Here is a 27,206-nt window from a genome sequence, read left to right on the forward strand (position 1 = left end):
GAGGCGGAAAAAAAAGTGATACGCGCCTCTCAATCCTGGCAGGAGGGACAGAAGAAGAAGAAGAAGAAGAGCGTATAGAATATTGTTTACTCGTCATTGAAGTAAACAACGGGACATATTCCAGTCTGCCTTGAAGCGCCGCCAGCACCGGTGGGACTCGGGATTAAGTTGCCGTTGACATTCGTCAAAAGGCGGATTATGATCCAAATCCGAAGCGATTTGAAACGCGTGTAGCCTGCAATGCTGCTTCCGGATACGACGCTTTCACTGTCACTCACCATCCACCAAGAGGTAAGAATTTAGTTGTGAGAGCTCAAGATTCGAGCCAACAAACATGCTAATATGTGTACGTGTGCGACGGACGGTGTTTTGAAAGGAGTTTTTAAAATACACGAAGATATTCCCAACTACTCCGCGTTGCGTTCACTTCCTCGCGACTGTGTGACACGGAATGTTATCACAAGCACGCTCGAAAGTAAAAAGTTAGCTGGAAATGAACGTTCCCACAGTTATCGTCGTGAAATTAAATCATGCAGAAGAGCACCTGCACATGAAACTCTTTAGAGGATAATCCGTGTTTATGAATGGCCAACTCTGCATTCTTTTTTTTTTTAATGGCTGCATTTGGAGGGTTGCAGTGGAAGAAAAATTCAAGTGGAGGAGGGAGGAGGAGTGGGGAGGGCGGCTGGGCTATTGTCTGGACACTCAAGGGGTGGAGATTGAGGCTGCATGCAGATGTGCTCTTGGCAAAGGACATCTGCTCTCTTCCCTTCTGGGTATTGTCACAAGGTGGCTGGAATTTTGCATGTACGTTCACATGAGAAAGTCAAAAAGTTGACAGAGGCTTTTAAAGTTTCACAAAAAAAAAAAAATCATGGATTATTATCATGGCTACTTTGCTTTTAACTCTTGTCATAATTGCTTTATATGTCATTTATGTGGAGCACATTGAGTTACCTACAATAATAAAGTTAAAATACCGTTTTCACAGAGATTTTCTCAGCTTTCGCCAGTCCGGCTCGCGGCGCCGATCGCTCGACTCCGCCGGGAGTTGAACTTCCTCCCGCGTCCCCTGCGGTCCGCTTGTGTTCCGATATAAAAACTGTAAACACATCACATGTGACTCCACAATAGATGGGCCAGCTCCTGTCAGGCCTCTTGATGTATCACCGGAAAGGAAACCGCCGAGGGAGAAATGCAAAATCAAAGAGTTCTTTATGTACAACGGTACTGTGAAAGGCCTCTTGATTAATTAATCAATCGGGCGGTGAGCTTTACCCCCGTACTCCCCCCCCCCCCCCCCCCCCCATCAATTTTGAGATTCTCTGTGTCCAACTTTGTCAGAACAGTTTGTGGAAGGTAGGTCCATTAAAAATAGCATGGATGCAAATTGTTCAACTTTAAAGGACAATGCAGGTTCTTGGTGCCGATCCAAATGAGCCTTGCCTTTCATTTGTAATACAGCAACTACTGAAGCCATTCATCCAGTTAAGCCTGTTCCGAGTGACACGGATCTTTTAACGACATTTTCAATGCTTTAGCGGTTAGAAGAGGATTTCAATCCGCTTTGTCGTTCGTCTCTGCTGCGAACACTTTTACACCTCCCTCAGCCGCCGCACTATCTTCACATTTGAGACACTTCAAACATTTCTGTGTGTTGAATGGATTCGGCGCGCCCGACAAATGCTCAGCGGCTGTTTTTTTTTTTTTTCGGTCCCCCTCCATTTTCCTGGCTGTGAAGTTTTGGCAGAGTGGATGTGGCCGACTGCAGGTGTTTGATTCTCCTCAGTGATAAAAGACGCCGGATGCTGTGATCTCCTCGTCTGTGTGGCCGGCCGGCACACTCTGCCGGCGGGTATTATCCGAATTGTTCAAGGGGAAATATTCATCCTGGCTAAGTGAAGCCATTTTGTCGACAGCTGTAGCTCTCCCCATAATTAAATGCGTAGTGAAAAATTCATAGCTAGGCTAACTGTTAGCTCATGGACAGTTTTCTGAGCAGATTGTTGTGTAAATATCAGCCCCAACAATCCCCCGATTGCAGGATAATTGATTAGGATCATATTTAATAGGCGTCCAATTATTTGACCTTCTTGACTTTGATCAGAAGTGAGTGGAAATTTGGCCCCGCCTTCAGGATGTTAATTAGCAAATTTGAGGTACATCGCAATGCCAGTACGCCACCAACCCGTTAAAGGTCAACAAACTTCCTGCCCTGCTTTTCACTTTTTTTCCGAACGCGGCATTACATGGAAGCAATAACTGTGTCATTTTCGATGTCCCCGCGAGAGCCCTTTCCAAGAATTTGCATTTACAGGCTGCGAGACACGGGCACTTATCGGTTTTCATTTAGAATCACTGTAGCGTAATTGCCTCCATAAACGCCCGCAATTTTTTATCATTATCGGTCCAACGGCAACTAGTAGCGGAGTCGTAAATGAGCATTTCTGCACATTATTAACTCGCTATGACCGCTGGTGATCGGGTGTGGATATTTACTCTTCCTGGGATTTATGACAGTTGGAGTTTGCTCAAACCACTTAATAACCTCCCGCGCGCTCCTCGTTAACGACGAGCCATTTCCCACCAAAGTGCTGCTAATGGCTTGCATTAACATTAACATTGAGGCCGACCGTGGACGGGATGGAAACGAGGGAACGCACCACCTGGGGTGGGCGGAGGGGGCGGCCATTGTGATCATTGTGAGGGAAAACGTTCTGCTGACAGGTCATAATGTCGCCGTGGATGAATGTTTCCGAGCGGAGGACGTGCTGAGAGAAATGACTAATACGATGAATGTTGTAGAAGATGACAGCACACTTTTTTTTTTATGGCGTCACTGTACAAAAATAATCGGGTTTCATTTTTTTGGGGGGATATAATTTGTAAAGCATTTGCATGCATATTGTTGGACTCACTCCCTTGTTATTATGTGTTGTGTTCCTTCCTTCTTTCCTGCCCACTCTCTCCTGTCTGAGCCTCTCAGGAGAGAGGTGGAGGAAGAGGAGGAAGGCTCACAATGTCTCGGCTTGAGCGTCTAGTTCAGCACGGCCGACGTGTACTCGTGTCACGCCGACGTATGCTGACGCTAAGCCAAGCTGTAATCTGAAAGGTGTAGATGCTGAAGGAAAACCCGGCCGGCCTCCGTTTGCCTTTGTGTTGCGCGACCATCACTCAGGCATTCACTCACTCTGCCCAATATTGCTGATAGAAACGGGCTTTTAGACATGGTGGAGGGCATCATAAGAATATTTCATTCCTTCTTTGAATTCCCTTTGACTTTCTGACCAAATGAATAAACACAAAATAGCATTTCAAGGCCCAACATCTGATAAGGTCCTCGAAATTTATTAAACGAGAAAATGAGGTCGGCATGAAGAGGTTCTTCAAATTCAACTCTGCAAGTTTGCTTTTTAAATGCCACCAGTTCATCCTGACAGTCAGCTTCAATCTGCTTCCATGCCTGTCTTCTTTCTTTATTTTTTTGCTATCTAAGGACCTCTTTGCGTGACATAAATATTGGCACGCACCCAACAAGGAAAGCTGGCAGATGTCCATGGAGGTGTTTGACGCCTGAACTACACTGTTAAGTCCTGGCTTGATTGAAATGACATTGCGGGAGTCATCATCTTGCAGTACACGTCGAAACGCACGCATTTTCCATCTCTCATCATCAAGAGTGAGCGTGATATTAAACAGCCCCGATTATCTTCTCATTGTTGTTAACAAAGTGGGCGACTGCCTGATCATTTCTTTTTTTCCTGCCGATGTTTTATCGCCTTAGCTATGGCTGTTCCGGCTACGCTTGTTAGCGCTAGGCTACATTCTTGTGATTGTCATTACCATCACAGCGGGGCGGTCGGTGTTTTCAGATCGTCAGCGTGTTCGCACAAAGACGCGTTTGATTTCTGCAGACGTTTGAAGATGTTTGATCCCTGATCCTGAGCGAAAAGGATTCGGGTGGGTTAATGTTCGACGATATCCCGAGAGAAGCCTTCCGCTCACTTTTGACCGGGGAGAACAAAAATACAGTTCTGAAGCCTTAAGTTGTGATTCGTGCTCTTTGCTTTAGAGCGAATTCATCGGCAATATTAATTTAATTATCTTAATAGGATTTGTTTTAGTAGTGCATTAATAGGATTACTGTCCGATTGTCAAAGAGCAGTGGTGACCCAAGATGTGGTTGGCCCATTTTTATTTTTGACCCAAGTATTTTTAGAATGCCACATTATTATGCTAGGCTAGGTTGCTTTTTGTTTGCAGGTGGTCAAACGGTCGACCTCCCACTGCCCTTTATAACTGGAACGAGAGAAACACACTTATGTGATGCTAATGCTGCTGCTACCGATTCAATTCATCTTTTCGTTTGGGCAGCGCCAAAAATGCTCCTGCCTCATTTTCTTACATCTCACGTTTTAAGAATGTCCAGAGGGGGGGGGGGGGACTAAGAAAGTGTTTTTACTGCAAGGTGAAATGATGATAAACTTGAACTTTTCAGGTCCTCTAAGCCCAAGGCGAGGTGTGAACTACTGGAACGTTTCAAAGAGGTCCCAGAACACATTTATTTTCCTCCGCTTTTCTCCATTGCTCACGTCTCAACCGTGACCTTTCTCTTCGCCGCCGCTAAGCTCTCTCTCAGCCATATTTTTCTCTCAATTGTAGTTAAGCTGTCTTTGCCCTTGTCTATTTAGTTTTTTTCCTCTGTATCGTGTCTATGTCTTGCTTCCAGGTGTCTGAGAGGTAGTCTAGCGGTATTTGGATGCTTCTTTTGTTTAGTCTCTGGTGAATATACACCCGCGGCCTTGGACAGGGTTGCATGTCTGATAGACACTCACTTCTTTGCTCAAACTAATCTTCCTTTTTGAGCCTAGATACAAGTGAAATGATACCTTACACTTTTTGAGTTAGAAGTTAAAAGTGCAGCATTGAACGTGTCAAAATGTTTCCCCATGAACACGAATTAACTGCCAGGTGAATCGAATTTTATTATGTTGCCGTTCTCTGACAGTGAAACTAAAGCAGGTTCTTTCTTTTTTTTTCCCCCCCTTGGGAAACACAAATTGCTGTCTGAGTGTTAATTAAGTTCCTCTATCATGTTTTAGGCCCTCCAGACATGTCAACTAGTGAACCGATAGTCATTCAACATGAACGCCAGCCCCTCTAATTGTGACCTTTTAATTTGCCGCAAAATAGCTTTTATAATTGTTGCATATGCATCAGGTGCTCATGCGCTAATTCGGAAGAAAAGATCATTAAGTTCAACTATTTGAATTGACGCTCGCGACCCTCGCCGCACAAGAAATGGGACAAACTAATGTGCTTGGAATTATTCCGAGGGTAACTTTAAACACGTCTAATTAGGCGTTAGCGGGAGATTAACTGTTTTTTTTTTATTCCTCATGCTGTTGTGATAATTTGGGTTTTCGATCGCTAGTCAGTGGATTCCCGCATACTCATCTACTTGCAGATTTTTTTTTTTTTTGGTGGGGTAGTCCAACTAGCAAACTAAAAGGTTTCATTTGCACCCAACATTTTATTTATTTATTTCATTTATTTATTTCCTGCCCCCTCTCAGCAGACCCATGACAATCCAGGAAAACCTGGGCCGCCTCATCCGAATTCCATATGTTAACTGGGTCATCCCGTATTGCCAAACCATGCAAGTGTAGCCGCGCTTTCAAGTCCCACACCACCTCTGCCTCGTGAAGTTTGAAAATATTGCAATGTTCACACTAGCTTTTATTTAATCCCAATAAATAGCGCTGCGTCGTGAGGCTTTTGCTGTCGGTGTTATTAAATGACGCCGTGGAGAAAGTAAATTGCCAATTACTCCGGTTGAGATTTTAATGGCTGGACTTTGCCGGAGTTCATTATAAGTAAAGAGCTGTACGGGGGAGAAGGAGGGCCGCTGGCCTCGATGAGTTTGTCTGCAGCGTGCGATAATGTCGCCATTATGCGTTTTGTCTGTGACTTACGCATTATTGTAAAATGCGCATTAGCCCGAGTCAGCAGTTAAATGTGCCGCAGTCTCCGTTCGCTTCGAGTTGATGTGAAGAGAAGGCTAGAAAGTTTGAAGGATCCTTTTTTTTTTTTGATGTCGCAATTCGGAGACTGTCAGTTGGCGATAGTGAGCGGCGCATGAAGAAGCAGAAGGAGGAAGGTATAAATCAGCCGTTTGAACGACGGCTTTACGGGCCCCTTGGTAGCCCCCCGACTCGCTTGTTTAATGAGCGGCGAGAAAAATAAAAGCACCCTCGTTTGGCTGCCTCCTCTTTTTGTGCCACATTGCACTTTTTGGGGCATAAATCATCATCTTTGAAGCAGTCGTTTTGTGCTGCTACTGCTGCACTATTCTTTTGCAACATGTTGACGAGGGTAACCTCCCTGACACGTATGATGAACTGCCCACTGTCAACACCCTGGCCAGAGTTTGACGCCAATCAATAGCACATGACGCTATATATATATATATATATCAGTCGCCTGTGTGAGCTCAGCATTGTTGTGAGGACCAAAAACAACCAGCAAACTCATTTATCGTCTCTTCCGTCAGAAAGAACCTGACCGATTCTGCACATAATCACACGCAAAATGCTTTAGGCAGCTTATTTTTCGTAGTTTGGAGTCTTTCACTACGCCGTTATTGATTACGCAATGTACTTGTAATACTAAAGACAACAAAAATAATTTTGCAAATCGGATCTTTCAATAAATATGCAAAGACATAAAAAAATAAATGTATGCTTCTTTTTTTAAAAACATCGCCAACGTCAATTAAAATCCCGTTGACATTTTTCTTTTTTAAAAACTGGCTAATGCTAAAGTCAATGTCAAATCCCATTGACATGCTTATGGTAAATTAGCATCAAGTTCGGGAGTGCTTTTGCTCCTAACAATGAATTAACAGCTACACATAGGTAACATAATACTCTAATTCTTCCCAATCTGTCAAAAAAGAAGATTTATTAATAGAGTTCAACCGCAACAATTTCATTTGCACTATTCCTAACGCCATTGTGAACGTTCACTTTTTGGGCAGGAAGCTGACGGGAGAAACTAGCGACTCCGGTTCTGCTGTGCCGCCGGCGTCCCATCACGTCTCAGCAATTGGCCACGTGAAAATTCCGTTACTATCCCCCACCATATTGCTTGGCTGTGCCTCACCACTAAACATCCCAATTATAATAGCGGTGAAAGATGTCACGATCGCGACGTAGCCAGCCAGAGAGAGCACAGCCTTCAGGAAATGACTGGTGGAGAAAAACACGTAGGAGGAAGATGAACGACACTCTCCTCACCCTGCTGTTTTTCACTCCCTTCCTCTTCCACTCTTGTACATGTCTTGATTCTGCTGATGCAACCACATCCTATGTGCTGACTAACTGACCCACATTCCCCCTTTGTTTGTGTACTTGCGTGCTTTCTTTCCTCTGCATCCGCCATTACCTCAGCAGGAACCAATTAGAAGATTGCTCTTTAGAGGCGCATCACTCATTGAACGTAAATGATCAAGAAAAGGCCTCGTTTACTCCCGCCCACTCCCCCCCCCCCCCTTTTCGTTTTCCTCGTACTCAACTCTTCAATTGGTACTGATACCAAGCCACCGATACCACTCGTCCTTTGGATACACAAACAAATATATATATATTTTTTCTGACAAAAGGCAGAACAGTCACTCTGCAATACAGTAGCTGGCTTTTGTTGACTTGTATTTTTATTTTACTTTTTTTAATTTTCACACTCAGAACGTCAATAAGCCAACAGACTGAGGATTGGGCAACTTTGGATGTGACAGTGGAGAAGAGGAAGAGACTTTGAAAGCATGGCTCTGACAGACAAACATAAAGTGAAACGCCAGCGACTCGACAAAATTTGTGAGGGTAAGACCAAGTTCCAATTTTTGTTTCCCCATCTTTGAATATTTGCCGTTCTACAGTACATCCTATGATACAGCCTTATTTCAAATTTGGATTCAATTCTAAATTTTTTCGGGTCACGGCACCTATTTTTGCATTTGGATGATAACTTTGTCGCTCCGGTAATCATCTCCCGGCAGTATATATTAAAAACATACGCAATTAATTAAGTATTACAGTCCAAGTGTCATACAAGTACTCTGTCTGTTGTGCCTTTGATGAAATGCCAGGAAGAGTCGGAAGGGAAACATGGCAAACACCTGTCGTGGGCATCACGTCCCTCCTCCCTCCTTATGTCCGCTCCATCTGCTTTCCCAGCATGCATTTTGGCACCAGCGCCAATGCCCACCATAGCATTTGTCCAGAGCTGAGGCACTGGTCGGCGTTGTTTATATTTACAACAGTGGAGCGCAAAGAGTTTGTCATGGTGATTCCAACATGTGTTAATTGGCAAGTTCAACACGAGCGATTAGACTTTGTAATGCGCTGTAATCAATCATATGACAAGCCAATATAGTCATGGAAAACAAATTGTAATCTGGCGTAATGAAAGGCTACGTTGGCGTGGACGCTTCATTAAAGACTCGGAATTGAACCAAACCAAAATACTACTAATGAGGACAAGCGATATCCAAATTTTATGCATGGGGGTATTTTCCCCCATCCTTCCTCACATATTGGCATCCATGTCTGCTATGAAATCACCAGAGTGAGATCTGGTTCTGATACCATTATACCCCCCCCCCCCGTTCTCTCTGGGCTTTTTCCAGGCTCCTGACCAAACAAACCCCCCACCCCAAATCCTCCCGTTTTCATAAGCTTTGTGGAGCTGCAGGGAGGATCTTAGAAAACAGACACAATGTTGTGTCACAACTGTGCTGCGAATTTGTGTGCGCTTAGGTTCCTGCACAAATCTTCTTAACTTCTCCAAAATAACCTCCTTGGTATTACATGAACCTGTTGCCTCCGTGGGTCGAGCCAGATGCCGCCCACGCCCCCGGGGGAGATGGATTATGGGTAGAAAAGCTGACTTCAAGGAAAATATACAGAGGAATGCGGATTTGATGCTGCTGGCATGGGTGTATGGTCATTCATATTATTTTGGGTTATGTTGCCCTTTCTATGTCATACTAGAAAGTATAGTGGAGTTCACGTTTAGGGGTCAGCCACCAGCAGAGGGCGCAATTAATGTATATCCTCACACGGGTTGTGGTTGGTGGTCATTTACTGAGAGTGCAGGCGTCTACAAGATGTTTTAAAAGGGATCAAATGCATTTTTAGAATCAAATTAAAAAGTACAAAATGGTGGTAGAAAATGTCATCCTTCCATTTTAAAATAAAAAAAATCTTTTGTCCATACACCGCAATCATACACGATTGGACTCGACGCCCTGACATCATTCAGTAGGCCACGCCCCTTAAAGGCACAACAGGAGGTACAGTCATCCCACTTGATTAAACAAGTGTATTTCTTTTACATTCGCTTTTATCATGTTTGAAATGTCTCATTGAATATTGCTGCTCTATTCAAGTGTCTGCTTGTCACCGCTAGCGTCAATCACCCGTTCCGTAGCCTCTATTGAGAATTTTTCAAAGACAATTACTGAATCAGGATTCGCATGCGGGGCAGGCGGGCACTTAATGTTTTCAAAGTGTGTATTACACTCTAGCTGACAGCGTTATTCCCCACTGTCAACAGCGCAACTGTAATTCCATTTCCATTTGGTGACTCCTGCCCCTCACTGCCGCATAAGTCAAATGAGCGTTTGACATTCAGAGCATGCTTTTGTTTCGTGACAGCATCGAAGACACTTGTATTTATTTCTCCTGCGGCATTGTATTCATTTTGAGGCAGCAGGTCATTTGTATTCCTTTTCGACAAGGCGGAGGCTTCGGCCACAGCTAGATTAATAGAGATATTGAAAACATTGTTTTTACTAAAAGCAAACTTTTCAGAATCTGACCATATTATTAAAAAGAGTTCATGAACATTCAACACAACCTAGTCTGCTCAATAAAATAAGTGTAAGATTATTTTTTTACATAGGTAGAAAAAAATAGGTTATTGACGCGGGTATACCACAAAAGCACCCCGCCCCCATTCACTGCGCTTCCTGTGTTTTTGTATTGATTATAGAGGTACTCTAAGTGGAAAACATACAATTTCGAGGATTTAAAGTATGCAAATGTATCCCGTGACGTCTTTAAATGATCAGTAATACTCACAGGATATGCATTAATGCAAACCTTTTGTCAATTTGATGCGACCTTTTAACCCATATCTTATGCATAGGGAAGCCCTAAATAACTCTTAGTAGGGCAGCGAACACGAGCTACAGAGGCACCCAGGTTGATTGCGGACCAGTTGCGCGGAGGCTCTGCAGCTAGCATGAGGCCCGAAGGATTAGTGTCCAATCAGAGTGGATTTTACATTTACTGACAGCACACTGGACTTAGTAGAGGGAATCGTATTTGTTTCAATAACGCCGCGAGTCAGCGCCCCGCCTCTGTCGGGAAAACGGACGGCTAAAACCTGTTGGCGACGCATTACTAGCGACAGGTAGGTGAAACTTCAGAGGTGGGTGAGGGCTCTCGGAGGCGGGTGGGCTCCGGATCATTGACCCAATCAGTCGCCGTCGTCGTGGACAGCCGGTTGTGGTGCACGTGACGTCACTGCCGAGTGGAATTAAACAGGCTTTATTTGGTTGTAATCCCTGGTAGCAATCGGCGGGGCGAGTAAAATGTACCAAAGAAGGGAGAGATAAATCCTATTGGATTAGTACAAGCCCGTCCCTACATCTAACCCAACCCATCCCCTCCTTTTCATTTGTTTTTTTAATCGACATTTGGTGGCTCAATCATGTATCCGGTCTCAGCGTAGACTTGCGTAGGTGTGTACAGTGTTTGTGTGGTTTGTAGTGTGTTCACGTGCGGTGTCCTCTTTCCAAGGCAGCATAACCGGAGATAAATTATTCAAGGACTATCAGCTGGAGAGGGAGCTCACCTGATAGCACGGACATACAGTATTACAACCGGATATCAGGTCAAACCGCACAACGTTTCCTGCTGGTTCCTTAACTACCTCATTCCGTGACGTCTTTTGCTGCTACTGCCCACGAAGACCTTAACGAGACAAGAACCGACACAAGCGGAATACTTTGCTTTTGTGCGGTACGTCTTCTGTTTTTCTGCATTTTTCTCAAATGCTTGTCACCAACAAACAGTTAAGTCTCGGTCGCTCCCACAGTTGGGACACTTTAGGGGGGAATGAGGGTCAGTGGGACAGGGCTGAGAGTGTCTACGAGCAGCAGGCAAGAGTAGCTGGCCGACGTAGCTCTCTGTCATACGGAGAGGGGGGAGGAGGGTGGTACGAAACTCCCGCAGGGGTGCGTCCCCCTGACCTGGATTTGAAGCGTGATCCGTATTCCTATCAAGACTACGGACCCGTTTACCCAGGGGGTCTGAGGAAGAGCTCAGTGCCAGACCTAAACCACTACGAACGAGCAACTATGGCTCACAGAGGATCCATTCCACATCAAGATTACTACCCTCACGATCCGGCCATGACTCCTCGTGCACCTGAAGCCTTTTACCGGCCTGAGCACCAGCCTCCGTCACCTCATCCGCTCAGCAGGTCGGGTTCTCATTTTGGCCTGGCGCCCATGGCTCGTGTTGGGTGGGATCAACCTCAGAGCGCAAGAGGGGGACCTCAAGCCCCCCAGTCAAATTTACCTCCCCCTCCGACTACTCCAACTTACAGGGAATCTGGTGTTACTAAGATGATGCCCGACAGTCAGCGCAGACCCTCTCGGGATACGTCTCCTGGTCATTACAGCGTGGAACACGCCTCTCCTCGGTATGCAAATGAGCCCCCGCCTCTGGCCAGTCAATCTGGCTATACCGATAGTCGCCCGTTGGATCCGCAGCAGCAGCAGCAGCAGGGTGCGACTTGTCTAGTGGTGGATCCTTCCAGTCAAGGTGGGATAATGAGGCAGGAGACAGCCTCGGCCTATTCAATCCAGCAGCAACAACTGCAGCAGCAACAACTGCAGCAGCAACAATTGCAGCAGCAGCAACTGCAGCAGCAGCAACTGCAGCAGCAGCAGCTACAACAGCAACAACTGCAACACCAACAACTGCAGCAACAACAAATACAGCAGCAGCAGTTACAGCAGCAACAACTCCATCAGCAGCAGCAGCTTCAGCAGGAGCAGCTGCACCTGCAACAGTCTTTGCCGCCTCCTAACATCATCCCCGAACCGAAACTTCCTGTGGCGGCTCCGCTTCCTCCTGCTTCCCCCGGCCCATTACAGACCGCCACAGTTGTCCCGGTTGCACCCGCCCCTGTCCAGGCAATGCCAACTCCAGCCCCTCAACCTCCCGTTGCCCTTCCCGCCCCTCTGCCTACGGTCCCGCAGACACCTTTACCCGTGGATCCGAAGAGGACGGTGGATCCCGAGTTTCTTGCCTTATTGCGAAATGAGGGCATCTCTGAGAGCACCATCTCCTCGCTCATCCAGCAGGGGTTTGACTCCACTAGCATGCTGACTGTCATGGAGGACAACGACGTACGCACAGTGGCGCCCAACCTCGGCCAGGCACGGGTACTTTCTCGAGTGGTCCACAACTACAAGCGGCCCACTGAAGCGCCACCGCCTCCCTCTCAGCCCCAGACGCCCATGCGGGGTCGTTCTAATAGTTTTAGCCATCGCTCGGACGTCTATCACCAGCAGCAGCACCAAGCTTTCCATCCTCCGCAGGCTTTGAATGTCGACCCTCACCTGATCCCCTCGCAGACACCTGGGGCCATGCAGACCATCTCGCCAAGGATGGGAGAGGTAATAGGCAGAAGGCCCAGTAGTGCGCCTTCTCAGCAGCTCCTGGAAGCCTCCGGAGGTTACCCAGGTCAATCGCCTCGTACCCCGGGCCCGTATGTCGGTGCTTTGTTGCCCGTTCAGTCAAGACCGATGTCTGCATATTCCATGCAAGGGTTGCCCGTTCAGGGTATGCAGATCATGTCGCAACAGATGAGTGGCTCCATGCCTGCTATACCTGGTTCCATCCACCCCATGCCAGGTATGCCCCAGCAGATGCCAGTCTCCATGCCAGCTTTACCTCAACCGCAACAGCAGGTACCCAAGGCATACTCTACCAATTACACGGTACCTATGGAGCTCATGAAGAGGGACCGGAGCTTGTTGCCCATGTCACCCATGCATAGCCCTTACCCGAATCCCCAGCTGGTACGTAAGGCTGGAGGACCAGCAGGAGACAATGCCCTGGTTCCTGTAGGAGGCCCCAATCAAGGACAAGGGGCTATGGTTGCTAACCAGAAGCTAAGTCGCCGCACCGGTCCACCAGTCATCGTGTCCACTATGGCATCTCCAGACACAAGTAAATAGTCTTCTACTATATTCCATCTTCAGCTGTTATTCATCCCTTCGTCCTGCCTGGTTTTCGCAATTCCACTTCATTCCTGCGTGCAGCCCGGCATGTTGGCCGATATCTTTAATTCATTGGGACTTTGAGGCATTGCTTTGTTAATTTGCATTTGTTACGGTCCACAATCGTTCGCCACAGTCTCCGAGCGAGGATTTATTTCTCATTTCACTCTCATTAGTGTGTAACACTGTCAATAACTGAAGCAAACAGCAGCACGGGGCTGCTTTTAGGCAACCATACTGTGTAATCGGCTCCGGCAATGAGTACATTGCACAATGGCAGATGTCGTATCACTGTTAAATGCAGAGAGGTCTCACCCCCCCACCCCCAACTCATGCTGTTGTAAACATGCATGTCTTATCCCATTATGATAATGAGACTGTTGCCCGGAAAGACTTTTAGGCTATGCGCTAAACAACCTACCTACACTAGCCCAACTTGCTGCACACTGACATGCATCCAATATACAAATAAGAGCAGACTTTTCATTTCCCCTTTGCTCATTTTGGGTGGTAGCATCCGAGTATATTTTAGTGGTGAATGATAACGACTTGGTCTCGCGGCATGGCTGCGCTGATAAAATCAAATTACAGCGCTGATGGCCGACGTGTCGTTGTCTCTCCGCACGCCATAGTGACAAGACAGAGGGGAGGTTTAATCCTTTTACATTCTGCCTTTCCACTCTCGCACTAATCCACAAATACTGTCATTCTGTCAGAGTCTGCACACAGCCATGATGTTGACACTGAGGCACTGCAAAAGATTTCTTAATTAAGCTGATTTTATTGTCTTTGTGATGATGAAGTGAAAGAGAGCGAGGGTATTACGAGACCCCCTCCGGGCCTCTCTTTTCAATCAAACGCCGGTGACATTCGCGCAATATTACGCAATATTAACCTCTTCACTCGTCGTCAAACGCAAAACAGCATCGCGGTCTATATAACTTTGACAAGCTAGGCAGTATCTGATGCTGCGTGAAATGCCCTTGAGCAAGACCCCGCCTCCATATGACTAACCAGCACTTGCTTCCCCTCCCCCACACGGCCATATTTGGCAGAGCAGGATTTCCACTTCTTTACTTCCACCCCGCCGAGGTGCGCCGGTTGCCGTCCGGCTCTGCCATCCAATGCCAACGCAGGTCGGTGCCGCTCTGCGTGACACGCTAGCCGTGATTTCCCGTAGCGTGACGAGGTAGGGGGAAGGGTCTGCGCGTATTAGTTTTGGCAGATTATGTATTAACCGGCCGAGCAGGTCAAAGCTGCGGGCAGTTGTTGCACTGAGTGAGGGATTAGGCAACGAGGGGTGGGGGCGGGGGCGGGGGCGGGGAGAGATATTGTCCTGCTACTGACTGATGATTGATGCTTGCAGGCAGGGGGGTGGAAAGGAAGCATTGACAGCTGTCAATCAACCTTGGACTCGCTTCACAGGAAAGGAGACATTTGTCTAAACCTTGGCCTGAATTTGGTTTTTGCAATTGAATTTTGGATTGTGCCCATTTGTTCTGGGATAAATATTTGACCTATTTATATAATATATTTATATTTAAAAATATTTGAGGATTTTTATTTTTCAACTTGAATACAAATTTTTGCTAAATAAAATACAGGCCACAACAAACTTTATTTATTCCCACAGTATGATTTCAGTTTTTATTTTTTTTGTGGGGTGGAACTTTGGGAGTATTGTTACTCCTCCCCTTTGGCTCTCTGCACGTCGACTGATGTTTGTGTGTGTATGCTGGCAAGTGGCACGGAGGTCCTGCCAGCTGTTCCTCTTGATATCAGCGACTATCGTTTCCTCTTTCCCTAATGAAAGGATCAAGTGCGCCCATGCAGGATTGCATCCGTGCATCGTTCCACTTCTTGTTCTACTTTTAGGAAAGAAAACCTGATCCCATCTTTGTTCATCATCCGATTATTGCAGGAAGGGGTAATGAAAGAAATATGTCCCCATGCAAACAACTAAGCACTTTTTATTCATCACTGGGGTTTTGTTTTAGGGACGAGTCCGGCTAAAAGGAGCACAAAAATGGACACAGCAAATTGAAAAACTAGTGATGGTGTCACGCTGACAAGGAATGAATAAGAGAATCAGAATTTATGTGTTGACATCGACCCCTCCCTGCAAAACTTGAACATCTGTCATCCCCTTGCAGCTGTGTGAGTTCTCTTTCGTTCCTTCTTTCTCACCGCCGTTCACATCTTCTCGTCCCTTTGCACAGAACGGTGTTTGTACTTTAGGCCTTCGTCGGTGGGGGCAGATGGGATGACGGATTTTCAAGCGTGGGATTATTCAGTTGACCTTTCTCTCCGTCCGCTGTTCTCTTGTGAATGAGGTCTTGTTTTTATTTTAACTACGCTTTGGACCTTGCTTGCGTGTTGTAACCAATGACGAGGTGTTTCTAATATTTTGGGTTTCGTAGCGGAGCTGTGCACCGCTGCATAATTACAACTGATGTTTATGTAAACAAACCATCCAACAATCTAAAACAAAACGATCAAAGTAGTAGTAACCTGAATTAATAACGATCGCTGTCAAACAGCAGACAATATACAACATCTACTTTGCGGTTGTATCCACTCCCCTTTTCTGAATGACTTGAGAGTTATAACCTGGAGGTCTAACTTATTAACCTTCATTAGATCAATCCAATTAAGATGTCAATCACAGCCGCGTCGTCGCGGTCGTAACCGCGCTAATGTGTCTCCCGGTAATCTTTCATGAAGTCTTTAAGACCGAAGGATTTAAAGGTGTTTGTCGTCGTGCGCTGTACCTGCTCCTGCGTGCGTGTCTGTCTTTGCCAACGATGTAGGCGAGGGACGACATGTATTGATGTGACCTTGATTGTCACCGGGGATCCAGAGTGCCGACGGGCTGGACCCCAAGAACCGTCGTTAGTTGTTGTCGCTAGTGAAATGTTGCACAACTGATTCGTTCAGATTTCCAGAAATAATCTCTTGAGATATGCCGGTACGATTTAGTTATCGTCGTTGGCACCGCCGCTCGATTGCAGATTTTAAGAGATGGTTTTTAGTTTTTTGTTCTGAATTTAGTGATGCGCAGCAATATGAGCACTACCGTGTAATTAAGAGTAAAAAGCAGATTTATAATTACAATAATGTCGAGGCTAATTTGTGTCAGCCTATTTAAGGTGTTTTGCATGAGATGTTAGGATTAAACTAGCAGACTCATTAAATGAAAGGAAATAATTTGCTGAACAATTTGGTGTTTAAATATACAATGTTTCATTTTCTTGTTTCATAGTAAACATCAGCTGGGAGACAAAAATAGCTAGTTTGAAGCAAGCACACTCGGCCTCTTAGTTGGAGAAAAGATAAGTCATGCTTTTGGTTTGACGAGAATAACATTCGGAATAAGGGTTTATAGCGCCGCCTGTTGTTTGGCCATGCACATGACAACCAGTGATTGGCGCAATTTTCCATTGTCGTTAATGTTAGCTAAACCTCATGTTTAGACCCTGCCGTGGTGGAAATAATGTATATTTTTAACACAATAACCTTCTAAAGGTGGACTTGAAGCTTTAATTCCCAGTTGAATGACATTGTAAGAAAGAAAATGCGAGCCATATCACAGCGAACAGCTTGAGAATGTGTGTACAAAAGAGTCTGGCACTCTTAAAAGGACCCTGAAGGCCACATCACCACTATTTAAAAAAAAAAAAAAAAAGGATTAAAAAAAAAAGAAGAAAAAGAGAGAACAAGGGAAGGCGACACTCGCTTCGTGCGACTGGTCCTCCTTAAGCATTTTTCTTCCTCCCCTCTCTGCCTTTTTTTTTTTTTTTGGTCTTTTCCATTCCGTGCTCTCCCCCCACCCGTTCCCCTCTCCTTCCCTCTCTCACTCTCTGTGGCTGGCAACAAAAGGCTGCCTGACGTCTGAGTGAAAAGACCAAAAACCTGCCGCCTCCAAAAGGATGGTGGGTGGGTGGGGGGACTAGAGGGAGGTGCAAGTCATCTGGAGCAGGAGGAAGAAGAAGAAGAAGAAGAGGAGCGCGCGGAGAAGCGCTCGCCGCTGCTGGCTCCAGACAAATAGAAATCCATTTTTTTTGGTGGGGGGGTTCCCTTTCAGTGGAGATTAAAAGGAGCGCCGCTATTCTTTTTCTTACCCCCCCTCCCCCCCCCACCATCCATTCTCCATCCCTTCCTGTCCTCGAGGAAATAAAAGACATGGAGCTTCAGGGGGTGAGGTGACCAAGGAGGACGCATTTGGAAACAAGCTGTGGGAGCCTGGGAGAGGGAGGAGGAGGAGGAGGACGTGAGAGAACCCCCCCCTTTTTTTTTTTTTTTTTTTAACCTCTCCAACACATTTTGTGGACCATGTGCAGCTCCTGATTGGAAGAATGTGGCGACAGCATTTCCCAGGCAAGGAGCACGCCTCGTGTGTGTGTGTGTGTGTGTGTGCGTGCGTCTGTGCGCGGCCGGGTATATGTATTAAAAAAAAACATTCCAAATGGAGTCGCGCCAATGAAGGAGGCGTTTGTGTTTAATGAGGCTCCTTAATGTATTTGCAATGAAGTGTGTCATGCGAGTGCTGCACAGACGCAACGAGGGAGGGAGGGAGCGAGGGAGGGAGGGATGGAGGGCAGGACGCAACGCTGATGCTGATTGTAAAGGTTGTCATGTGTCATCATGTGCTGGCCACAGACAAATTGTGTGCGTGCGCATGTGTCAGTGCGCGGGCACGTGTGTGTTAGCCAGCGTCAGCCTGGCGGAAAAGTGTGTTGAACGTCAGCCTAGCACTCGCTCGCTTTTGCAAAAACAGCAGAATTAGTGGCTTTCTTTTTTGTGTGTGTAAATTATTTTAGCCGGACTCCCCGCGAAGGTCCTACTTCACATAGAAACACATTTTTAAGTTTAAAAAGGCATTTATGGGCCAACTATTTATTTTGTGCCTTTTTTTTTTTTTTAACACTTCCTACAAGTTCTTATTTGTTGTCACATCACCTCAAAGATCTTAAAATTGTTTGTCCATGAATTTATGTTTAGACATTTGTCAAGGGGTGCCAAATGTGCGTGTTGCTTTCTTGCATTCGCCGTGCTCCATGCATGCATCTCATCTACACTGACAGATGGTTTTGTATCACTCGGCCGGCTTCACCAGCGATAGTGTTTGTTTCCATTCCCGTTTGTTACTGATATCGCCTCCCCAGTTTGCCGCCCCCCCCCCCTCCCTTGTTTTCCACCACTGTGCGTCTTGTATTAGTTTGGAAGAAAGCAGCAGCAGAAGGAGGGCAGCGGGAGGACAAACATGGTCTTTGTGCATGTCCACATAGTTGAAGACGAGATAGGCTGCTGGTGTAGATGGGGCGCTGATAGGGTCCAGCTGGGGCAAAGGGAGGGTTCAGTTGGGGGGGGGGGGGGGGTTTAACTCAGTGGAGGCAAGTCTGCCAACAAAAAGATTGCAGCCCCTCTCCTCCTCCTCCTCCTCTTTTTCGCCCGATGCCAAGGGATCGTAAAAGCCACTCCAGAAAGTAGACAGTGCCAGGAACACAGGCCCCCCTATTGTAGCTCGCATGTATGCACAAAAGTGACTGTTTTGCATTGTGGCCTCTAGTCAGCGCCGATTATGTGTTAGGGAAGCCCTACGATAGAATCTCCAATGCTAAATTGTGTCACATGACAATGCTAATTGCTACGAGATACTGTCATGTTTTAGAAAGCTTCCAAAGGCATAAAAAGTGAAACAACAAAAACCAAAACCTTGGAGGCTCTTATCCGTCTGTGTCTGTTTGCCCATCTGGTTTCTTTTAGGCTAGCAGACTAATGTCTTATTTGTGGAGGATCACTTAAAACAATAGGAATGTATCATCATTGTTTGTTTGTGGTACAGATAAATTGTTCTATTATGACTTGTATTAGCGTTTGAGCATTTGTTAGCATGCTACTTGCTCAAAGATGCAAAAGCAGCATCTCTCCAGCAACTGTACCCCCTCCAACCCCCCCTCCTTGTATTTCTTTGCTCCTTAGCTGCATCCTTCTGCTAGTCCATGTCCTCAAAGCTTCTTGTTGGGGTTACATTGTTTCCCTCCTTGTTTGGGAAGACGTTAATATCACTGCACTTGCCACAAAGAACCCCAACTGTGTTCCAGGCCCAAATCCCCCCTGCCCGCCCGCCCCACCTCGAGCTCCCCCTGCTCTACTCTCGCTTGCTCTCATTCTCCATCGCCGAGGCCCCCGGCTTGGGAATTGCTAGGTAACCCGAACCAGCTGTTGGTCCTGAGCCCATTGAGCCGCTCCTGGCTCGAGGTCAAGCGCGCTAAAGTTTTTCCTGCGAACGCTCGCTGTGAACCCGCCGACCGCCGCCGTGGCCTTGACATCATCGCGCTGGGTGGAAAATCTTCCTCACTTCCTTTTGTTTTTGTACTTTTATTGTTCCACTAACGGAGGGGCCCGGCGCGGGGGCGTCTCAGTACCTTCCCCGCTCCGCTCGGCGATGGGAAGCCCGAACCTCCGCGAGTGGAAGTGACTTTCCCGTTGAGTAGAAAATTACAGCGGGACATTCATGAGTCCCCGAAGTGAGTCACTCCTCTGTAGGTGATCTGGCTCGGAGGTCCATTACCCGAGATTGACGATAACATTGTCTATTGTGTAACTGTACAATAGTCACGTCATGTGACTCTGCTGCCTCTCCAAGTGTGGCAGTCAATCTAAGCAAGGATTTCACATCGGAGATCAATATACCCATTGATCCAGCGTGAAATAGCAAAGACTGATCGCTTAATTGTTTTCGAAGTGCTACAAAGGTGGATATCTTCCTACTTTGCATATGTCTGCTCCTTCCAGGAAGAAAACAAGTTGTTTGAAGCCTCGTAGGTCCTGTATTCAATGAAGTATAGATACAGCTACTGGTCATTTTGTAAAAAAAAAAAAAAAAAAAAGGATGACATCACTGGCGCACAGTGGTTTGTCTCTTACATTGTAGCTAGCAATCATAAATAATGTCGCGTTGTCACTTGACATTTACAACTCGCGAGCACATCTGTACCCAATTGAAACGTGTAACAAAAAGCAGACTTGGTTTTCCTTTCTCACTTTATTTTGGAGTTAAAACTCAAACGTAATCTGGAATCCACTAGATTTAGCCTTCTTCTTTGGCTCTTATATACTGTAGTATGTACACAGTGCTCCCTAGTGTTCAAGCTACCACATAACTGGAAATGCCTTATATTTCTGGCTATATTTATCAAAAGGCAAATGTGTGGCATGGGAAGAGGACAAATTGTGGTGTGGGTTGGCATGGAAAAAAAAAAGCACCAAATCAAACTATTGTGCATGATGGTACACGGAGGACAAATATATCTTGTTGTTCTCTTCTTCTACACCAACCCTCTTCTCGGTCTCATTAGAATTCAAACCCCCCGTCCCCCGGTTTTCTTTTTCGATTAAAACATCTGCAATCCATTTGTGGTTTAAAAGTCTGGCTTACCAGCTCTGGCAAAAAAAAAAAAAAACTTTTCATAGCTCCTAGAGTATCATTCAGTTTGTGATTAGTGTTGGGCGAAGGACGCTATCAAGGCTTGCGGTGGCAGCACATGAAATCCCCGCAGACCTCCAGTGAAGAGGGCGACCTGCTGTCAGATAAAGCATTATTTACCTTCGCCTTGTTTCAACGGAGGGCTTTGCGCTTCACTTGTCGACTGACTGGCTGGCTGTTGGATAAAACACTTTTGGTACATTAACGGTGGGGTTGGCGCGAGCACTTTGTAATTCTATCCAAAAGATTAGCTGCCTTAAATATCCCGCTGCCTAATGTAAACCATCTTGAGTCACGTTGTTACATGTGCTTTTCAATGTTTACTTAAAAGCCAAACGATACCATTTGGGGCGGAGAGTCAGTCGGAGCTCTGGTTTTGTTTTCCTCGCCGTTTGGCTCTGGAAGCAGATATACATTTAATAAACCATCGGGAAGCGGCATCGTGCGCTCAAATGGTTGACATTGATGGGCGTCATCGTCGGAGAGCTCTAAAAATACAAACGGACGCGCGCTGATTTACTTTTGTAGAGGTCCTCCCACACCTTTTAAAAGCATCCAGCTGCGAGCAGATTTGACACTTTGCAGGCGGTCGAAGATATTTTGCGCTTAGCTTGTCATTACAACATCCAAGAACCGGTCCAGTCGTCACCTTACGCAATAAAACAAGTGAGGCAAATATCAATGCAGCAAAAAAAAAAAAAACACTTAATATATGCATGGAATTCCTTCCCCCCGCAACTATTCGGAATATTTTAGCGTGTTTATTTGTGGAATGTCCTTTATTTTCTTTGTTTAGGGCGAAATTCTATTCCTTCACTTGAACATTGTGCGTTGTGTTTTGAATTCACGTTTGAGCAGCATTCTCCGCCAAGAGCTTTACGCATTCCAACGTTGTTTATGCGTGCAATTCTTTTCTTCGATGGTCGTTTGCTCTCTGCTTAGCCAACGAGCTCCTTAGCAGGAATAATCTGCGATCCAAGCTAATAAGAGCGTTGTTAAGGAGTTAATTATCTCCAGATATCCACCTGCTTTTACAGTCTTGTTACGTTGGAGAGAAATCTTTCAGCCACCGATAATCGACAATTACTTCTTAAAGGTTCTCGTGTGTGTGTGTGTGCGCGGCAGCTCCAGTGAAGAATAATGCAAACAAAGCTGTGATTCGAGGTCGTTTGTCATTTATATTTCATTTCATATTCTTTCTTTTCATCTACTTCTCATCATGATATCCCGCTCAGGCACATCGATGAAATACTACCGCTTTTATTAGAAGTGCAACGCAGTCATATTGTTAACGATTGTCACGTAAAAACGGTGTAGTTCAAAGAAAAGAAAAAAAAGGGAGAAAAATCCTCTCTTTATCGCCACAGTTGTAAAGTGAGTCACAAGGCTGCCGTAAAAATGTCATTCAACACGGAGGAGTGATGACAGGAAAGCTTCCGTGGGAGGGAAAACGAGGACAAAGATAGTTTTTTTTTTTTTAGGGGGGGGGCAAAAATGAACTGAATTAACACACTAATTCTGCACAACTACATGATGCAACGAGGATTTACTCAATACTGTTTTGCTTTCAGTATCGGTAGCTGGTATCGGTTCTCGCCCATCCCTAACGCTTTGAGATTCTTTCAAGGCATATCGCAGTCAAAAGTTTGCGTGCACTTTCTTCTGATTGAGAATTCAAACTTTTGACTTTTAGAGTCTTAAAATCCGCCGCGATAAGATCACTTTCACACGTGCAAAAAATGAGGACGAAAATTCCCTCCGTTAGCGAAGAAGCACTGAATCAAATGTTTGTCATTATTCTGCCCAATCGCCATGACAACCAGCAACGGGAACCAGGCAATAATGCGTGAACACCCAACACCTTCTTTCTCTATATTTTTTCCATATTTCTTCATTTTGGGTGATAGATACGAGCTGACCTGAGTGGATTATTGAGGCGCTGACCCCAGGGCATGAAAAGGGCCTGTTGCCGGGTAACACAGTCGATACAGTAACTGTTGTGTGTGTCATACGAGTCCGAGCAGGGAAACACTTCCTGTTATCATTTCCCTCTCCTCTTCCTCCGCATTGTGTCATGAATAATTCAAGCGCTACGTCTCCGCAGGTATCCGGCCGCAAATCATGAACGGGCCCATGCACCCACGCCCCCTGGTGGCGCTGCTGGATGGGCGCGACTGCACGGTGGAGATGCCCATCCTCAAGGACCTGGCCACCGTGGCCTTCTGCGACGCTCAATCCACGCAGGAAATACACGAAAAGGTACAAAAATATATTTTTTTCAGCCATCATTGTTTCCCTCCCCCTCAATATTTGCAAGTGCAATTTAATGTCAAATAAGGTCCTCTTGTGTATTTTGAAACAAACAATATATTTGTTTAACAAACAATACCACATTTAGCAAACACAAATGTTTTGGTCTTACGATTGTTTGATTCTGAAAGAGAATTAAAGCACAAGACAAGCTGTATTAACCTTGGCTTTAGCAGTGTCTGGCTCCCCTCTGGCAACCAGTAAATTACAAAAAAAGAAAAAAACGTTATAAGGAAATTCCTGGTGCGATGCTAATCCGCCGCAGCAAAGTTAATTCCGTTAGCGGTTAGTTTTATGAATTTAAGCCCGTTATTTTTATAAGCGCTCGTTACGCCACCTCGACTTTAATGTGATAAACAGCCGATTTGGCACTTTCCCCTTCTTTAAATGCACACACAACAAGACATTTGCATTTAGATGATGGCAAGTATATATTTCCACATGCTTCAAAGAGGTGTTCTGTATGAAATATAAAATACATTTCATGTCGCCTACCGACGACGGTCAGGTCCTGAGCGAGGCGGTGGGAGCCATGATGTACCACACCATCACGCTGACCCGGGAGGACCTGGAGAAGTTCAAGGCCCTACGGATCATCATCCGCATTGGCAGCGGCTACGACAACATCGACATCAAGGCGGCCGGAGAGCTCGGTGAGATGATCCAAATCCTAATTTCGTTGTACAATAACAATATAGGCATTCTTCTTCTTCTCTTGTGGCTTGAAAGTAGCATTGTTTTTTTTCTCGTTCCTTCCGCAGGTATCGCCGTGTGCAACATTCCCTCGGCGGCGGTGGAGGAGACGGCCGACTCGACGCTCTGTCACATTCTCAACCTGTACAGGAGGAACACTTGGCTCTACCAGGCTCTCCGGGAGGGCACGCGGGTCCAGAGCGTGGAGCAAATCCGAGAGGTGGCCTCGGGGGCGGCCAGGATCCGAGGAGAGACGCTCGGCCTGATCGGATTCGGTGGGTGCAACAAGGAAGCCAAGCATATTCAATCCGTTCTCTTTTGGAAACCTATTTTAGATAAACAGGATCAAGAAGGACGGCATGATTGAGAAAAGCCTTTCCAATCAGCCTTGTAACATTTTGAAGTGCACCCCCTTTCAGGTCGCGCGGGCCAAGCGGTGTCGATGCGGGCCAAGGCGTTCGGCTTCAACGTGATCTTCTACGACCCGTACCTGCAGGACGGCCTGGAGCGCTCGCTGGGGGTGCAGCGCGTCTACACGCTGCAGGACCTCCTCTACCAAAGCGACTGCGTCTCTCTGCACTGCAACCTCAACGAGCACAACCACCACCTCATCAACGACTTCACCATCAAGCAGGCACGACAAAATCACTTCGCTTCTGGCTTAATTCATTATGAATTCAAAATGAACTAAATAAATAACATTTCTGTGGGGTGCAGATGCGTCAGGGCGCGTTCCTGGTGAACGCGGCGCGAGGAGGCCTGGTGGACGAAAAGGCCTTGGCGCAGGCCCTCAAGGAAGGCCGAATACGCGGAGCCGCCTTGGATGTCCACGAGTCGGAACCCTTTAGGTCCGAATCTTTGCTGAGCTAAGGCACATTCTTTTCAGGAGAAATATGTGATACACAGGTTCATTTGTTTGTTCTGCAATCTTGACAAAGTGAAACTGGCATCCTTCACGTTCTTAAGATTTCTTCTTGACCATTTTGACTTTGTCTTTTTTCTCGATGTTCCTCTTTTCAGCTTTTCTCAAGGTCCCCTTAAGGACGCCCCCAACTTGATCTGCACGCCGCACACCGCCTGGTACAGTGAGCAGGCGTCGCTGGAGATGCGCGAGGCCGCCGCCACGGAAATCCGCCGAGCCATCACGGGTACTAACCCTAATCCACAAGTTGCACAAGTCAACACAGTCCTTTCTTGACTTGATTGGGTGTGTCCTCCATTTAGGTCGCATCCCCGACAGCCTGCGGAATTGTGTCAACAAAGAGTTCTTCATCACCTCGGCGCCCTGGGGAGTGATGGAGCAGCCCCAGCCTCACCCGGAGATCAACGGCGCCGCCTACAGGTGGGAGGATGGTAGCACGTGCTGGCGGGAAGCTTTGACAAGTCAAGGCCCAAATACAGCGGAACCTCCAAAGTGGAGCACCCCAAAAAAAGGCACACGTATAGACAAACAAGCATTCAGGCCAAGTCAGGCATCACAGCTGATTTCATTTGTACCAATTTATTAAAAAGAAAAAAAAAAAAAGGTATTTTGAGAAGTCACGGTGCTGGACTTTGGAGGTTCCAGCGTGCGTATGGTAACGTTTGGCTCGATCGGGACTGAACTGCTTCTCTCACACACAGCCGAGTGAACCAAACCATGGTACACGCCATAGCAACGGGGGGTGTGCAGGACAAATTATATTCCTAAATATCAAAGCAGGTAAATCAGTCGTGGTGACGCACACCAACTAAACTCCCCAATGTGTGTGTTACATTCACCTGGACTGCGTTGTCCCTCTCCAGCTTCCATACTGTATGACCCCCACCCCGAAAGTACCTTCCCCAAAATTCTAGAGGTTTATGTTCAAGTGTGTAGTCCTATGTAGCACCCAACCTTGATCTTTGTCATACAAAATACAGACACAGAACTTTAATGAGCGATGCAAAATCTTAAGAAAGCTTTTGAACAAGTGTAGTGATTATGCTTGACTGTCGAGACATCTTTGCCACCAAGGACCTTGCATGGACAAGAAAAAAAACTTTTTGTGCATGCGCTAAAAGTATTTCTGCATCTATAGGTTCCCACCGGGTGTGGTGGGCGGCGTGGCCCCCGGCGGGATCCCCCGGCCCCTGGAGGGGCTGCTGCCTGGCGGCCTGCCCGTGGCTCACACCTTGCCCCCGGGGACCCACGCGTCACAGACCACCTCCCCCAACCAACCCTCCAAACATGGCGACCCCACCAGAGAGCACATGAGCGAGCCGTGACCAAGCGCCGCCCCTGCTCGGAAGGCACCGATGCCCCCCCCCCCTACCTTCCTCGGTCCTTACCCTCGACGGAGGATGCACAGATGAGACATGTGATGTGACACAGATGTGACACATGAGCCCTCCTGGACTTGGAGGATGGAATTCCCATTTTTTTGCTCCTTTCCTTCATTCCAGCTGTTTTTTTAATCCCTTCTTTCAGTGTTGTGTTGCAAGTGTTGTTCTGTTTCCGCAAGTGTTACATGTGTTTTTTAGCAGGAGTTGTCCTTGTTAGCAATCAAAAAACATTTGATCCATTCAGTAAATTATATTTGCATCATTGTGAGCTAGAAAAGTAGGACAAAACAAGAGCAACTATTAAATTCAAGCCATATCTTAATAGACAGCAAACTGGGTTATTTCTTTTTTCTTCTCCTTTTCTCTGTCAAATTCAGTTGATGTGCAGTTTGGTTGTTAAATGTTCTTAAGTCATGTGACTGCTCCTTCTAGTTCTTTTTTTGTTTAATTTTTTTTTATTTTTTTTTGGGGTGACTGTGTTTTGTTCTTGTACAAGGTGAACATACAGTATAATATAAGTGCAGCTGGAAACCACAAATAAATACATGCTGTCTTGATTGATGATAAGACTTTGAATCCTTACCATACAATTCAGGGGTGTCGAAGTCCAGTACTCGGGGGCCGCGTTCCAATATGTTTTCCAAGTTACCTCGTTAAGCGCACCTGCGTGAAAAGTTTTAGCTCATTTCACGTACCGAAGGAGCTAAAACTTAACGCACTTAACGAGGGGCTCACACGGACACTCCATTAGGTACACCGCCATTTTCAAGTGTACTTAATACAGTGCTTCTCAATTATTTTCTGTTACGCCCCCCCCAGCAAGAAGAAAACTATTCGCGCCCCCCCTCCCCACCGTGACTATCCTAACTTGTCTTGTAAGTCGTAAAATGTTGCACTGTCGCAAACGTGACAGAAGTAACAATGAGAGCGCCACTGCCCCCTGCTGTAGTAAACGCGCAATTACACTTTATTCTAGTACTGCCAAAAAAAAAGCCTGTTCCCCAGGGTCACACGCGCCCCCCCAGGAATAGGGGGGCGCGCCCCACTATT

General features: G+C 46.3%; 2 protein-coding genes across 8 annotated transcripts; both read left to right on the plus strand.

Annotated features, from left to right (window-relative positions):
* Positions 1 to 10: 10 nt before the first annotated feature.
* On the plus strand, positions 11 to 26,723 carry LOC133158116 (C-terminal-binding protein 2-like). Of its 7 annotated transcripts, XM_061285036.1 has the most exons (12): positions 11 to 291; positions 1,742 to 1,855; positions 4,499 to 4,547; positions 7,746 to 7,880; positions 22,954 to 23,108; positions 23,668 to 23,812; positions 23,921 to 24,127; positions 24,272 to 24,486; positions 24,570 to 24,700; positions 24,873 to 25,000; positions 25,077 to 25,194; positions 25,913 to 26,723. In XM_061285036.1, the coding sequence occupies exons 4-12, from the start codon at positions 7,823 to 7,825 to the stop codon at positions 26,097 to 26,099; spliced, it is 1,344 nt and encodes a 447-aa protein (XP_061141020.1). In that variant the 5' UTR covers positions 11 to 291; positions 1,742 to 1,855; positions 4,499 to 4,547; positions 7,746 to 7,822; the 3' UTR covers positions 26,100 to 26,723. The 7 variants fall into 7 exon arrangements, with proteins under 7 accessions (XP_061141020.1, XP_061141022.1, XP_061141018.1 ...); XM_061285041.1 differs by lacking the exons at positions 1,742 to 1,855; positions 4,499 to 4,547 and adding an exon at positions 25,476 to 25,554 and having other exon boundaries at positions 14 to 291; positions 25,913 to 26,052; XM_061285034.1 differs by lacking the exons at positions 1,742 to 1,855; positions 4,499 to 4,547 and having other exon boundaries at positions 13 to 291.
* Positions 7,894 to 14,264, plus strand: LOC133158115 (histone-lysine N-methyltransferase 2D-like). The gene has a single exon (XM_061285033.1). It carries the CDS (start codon positions 11,120 to 11,122, stop codon positions 13,316 to 13,318), a length of 2,199 nt encoding a protein of 732 aa, XP_061141017.1. The 5' UTR covers positions 7,894 to 11,119; the 3' UTR covers positions 13,319 to 14,264.
* Positions 26,724 to 27,206: the final 483 nt, after the last annotated feature.

The sequence above is a fragment of the Syngnathus typhle genome, linkage group LG8, assembly GCF_033458585.1.
Source record: "Syngnathus typhle isolate RoL2023-S1 ecotype Sweden linkage group LG8, RoL_Styp_1.0, whole genome shotgun sequence".
Taxonomy (NCBI): Eukaryota; Metazoa; Chordata; class Actinopteri; order Syngnathiformes; family Syngnathidae; genus Syngnathus; species Syngnathus typhle.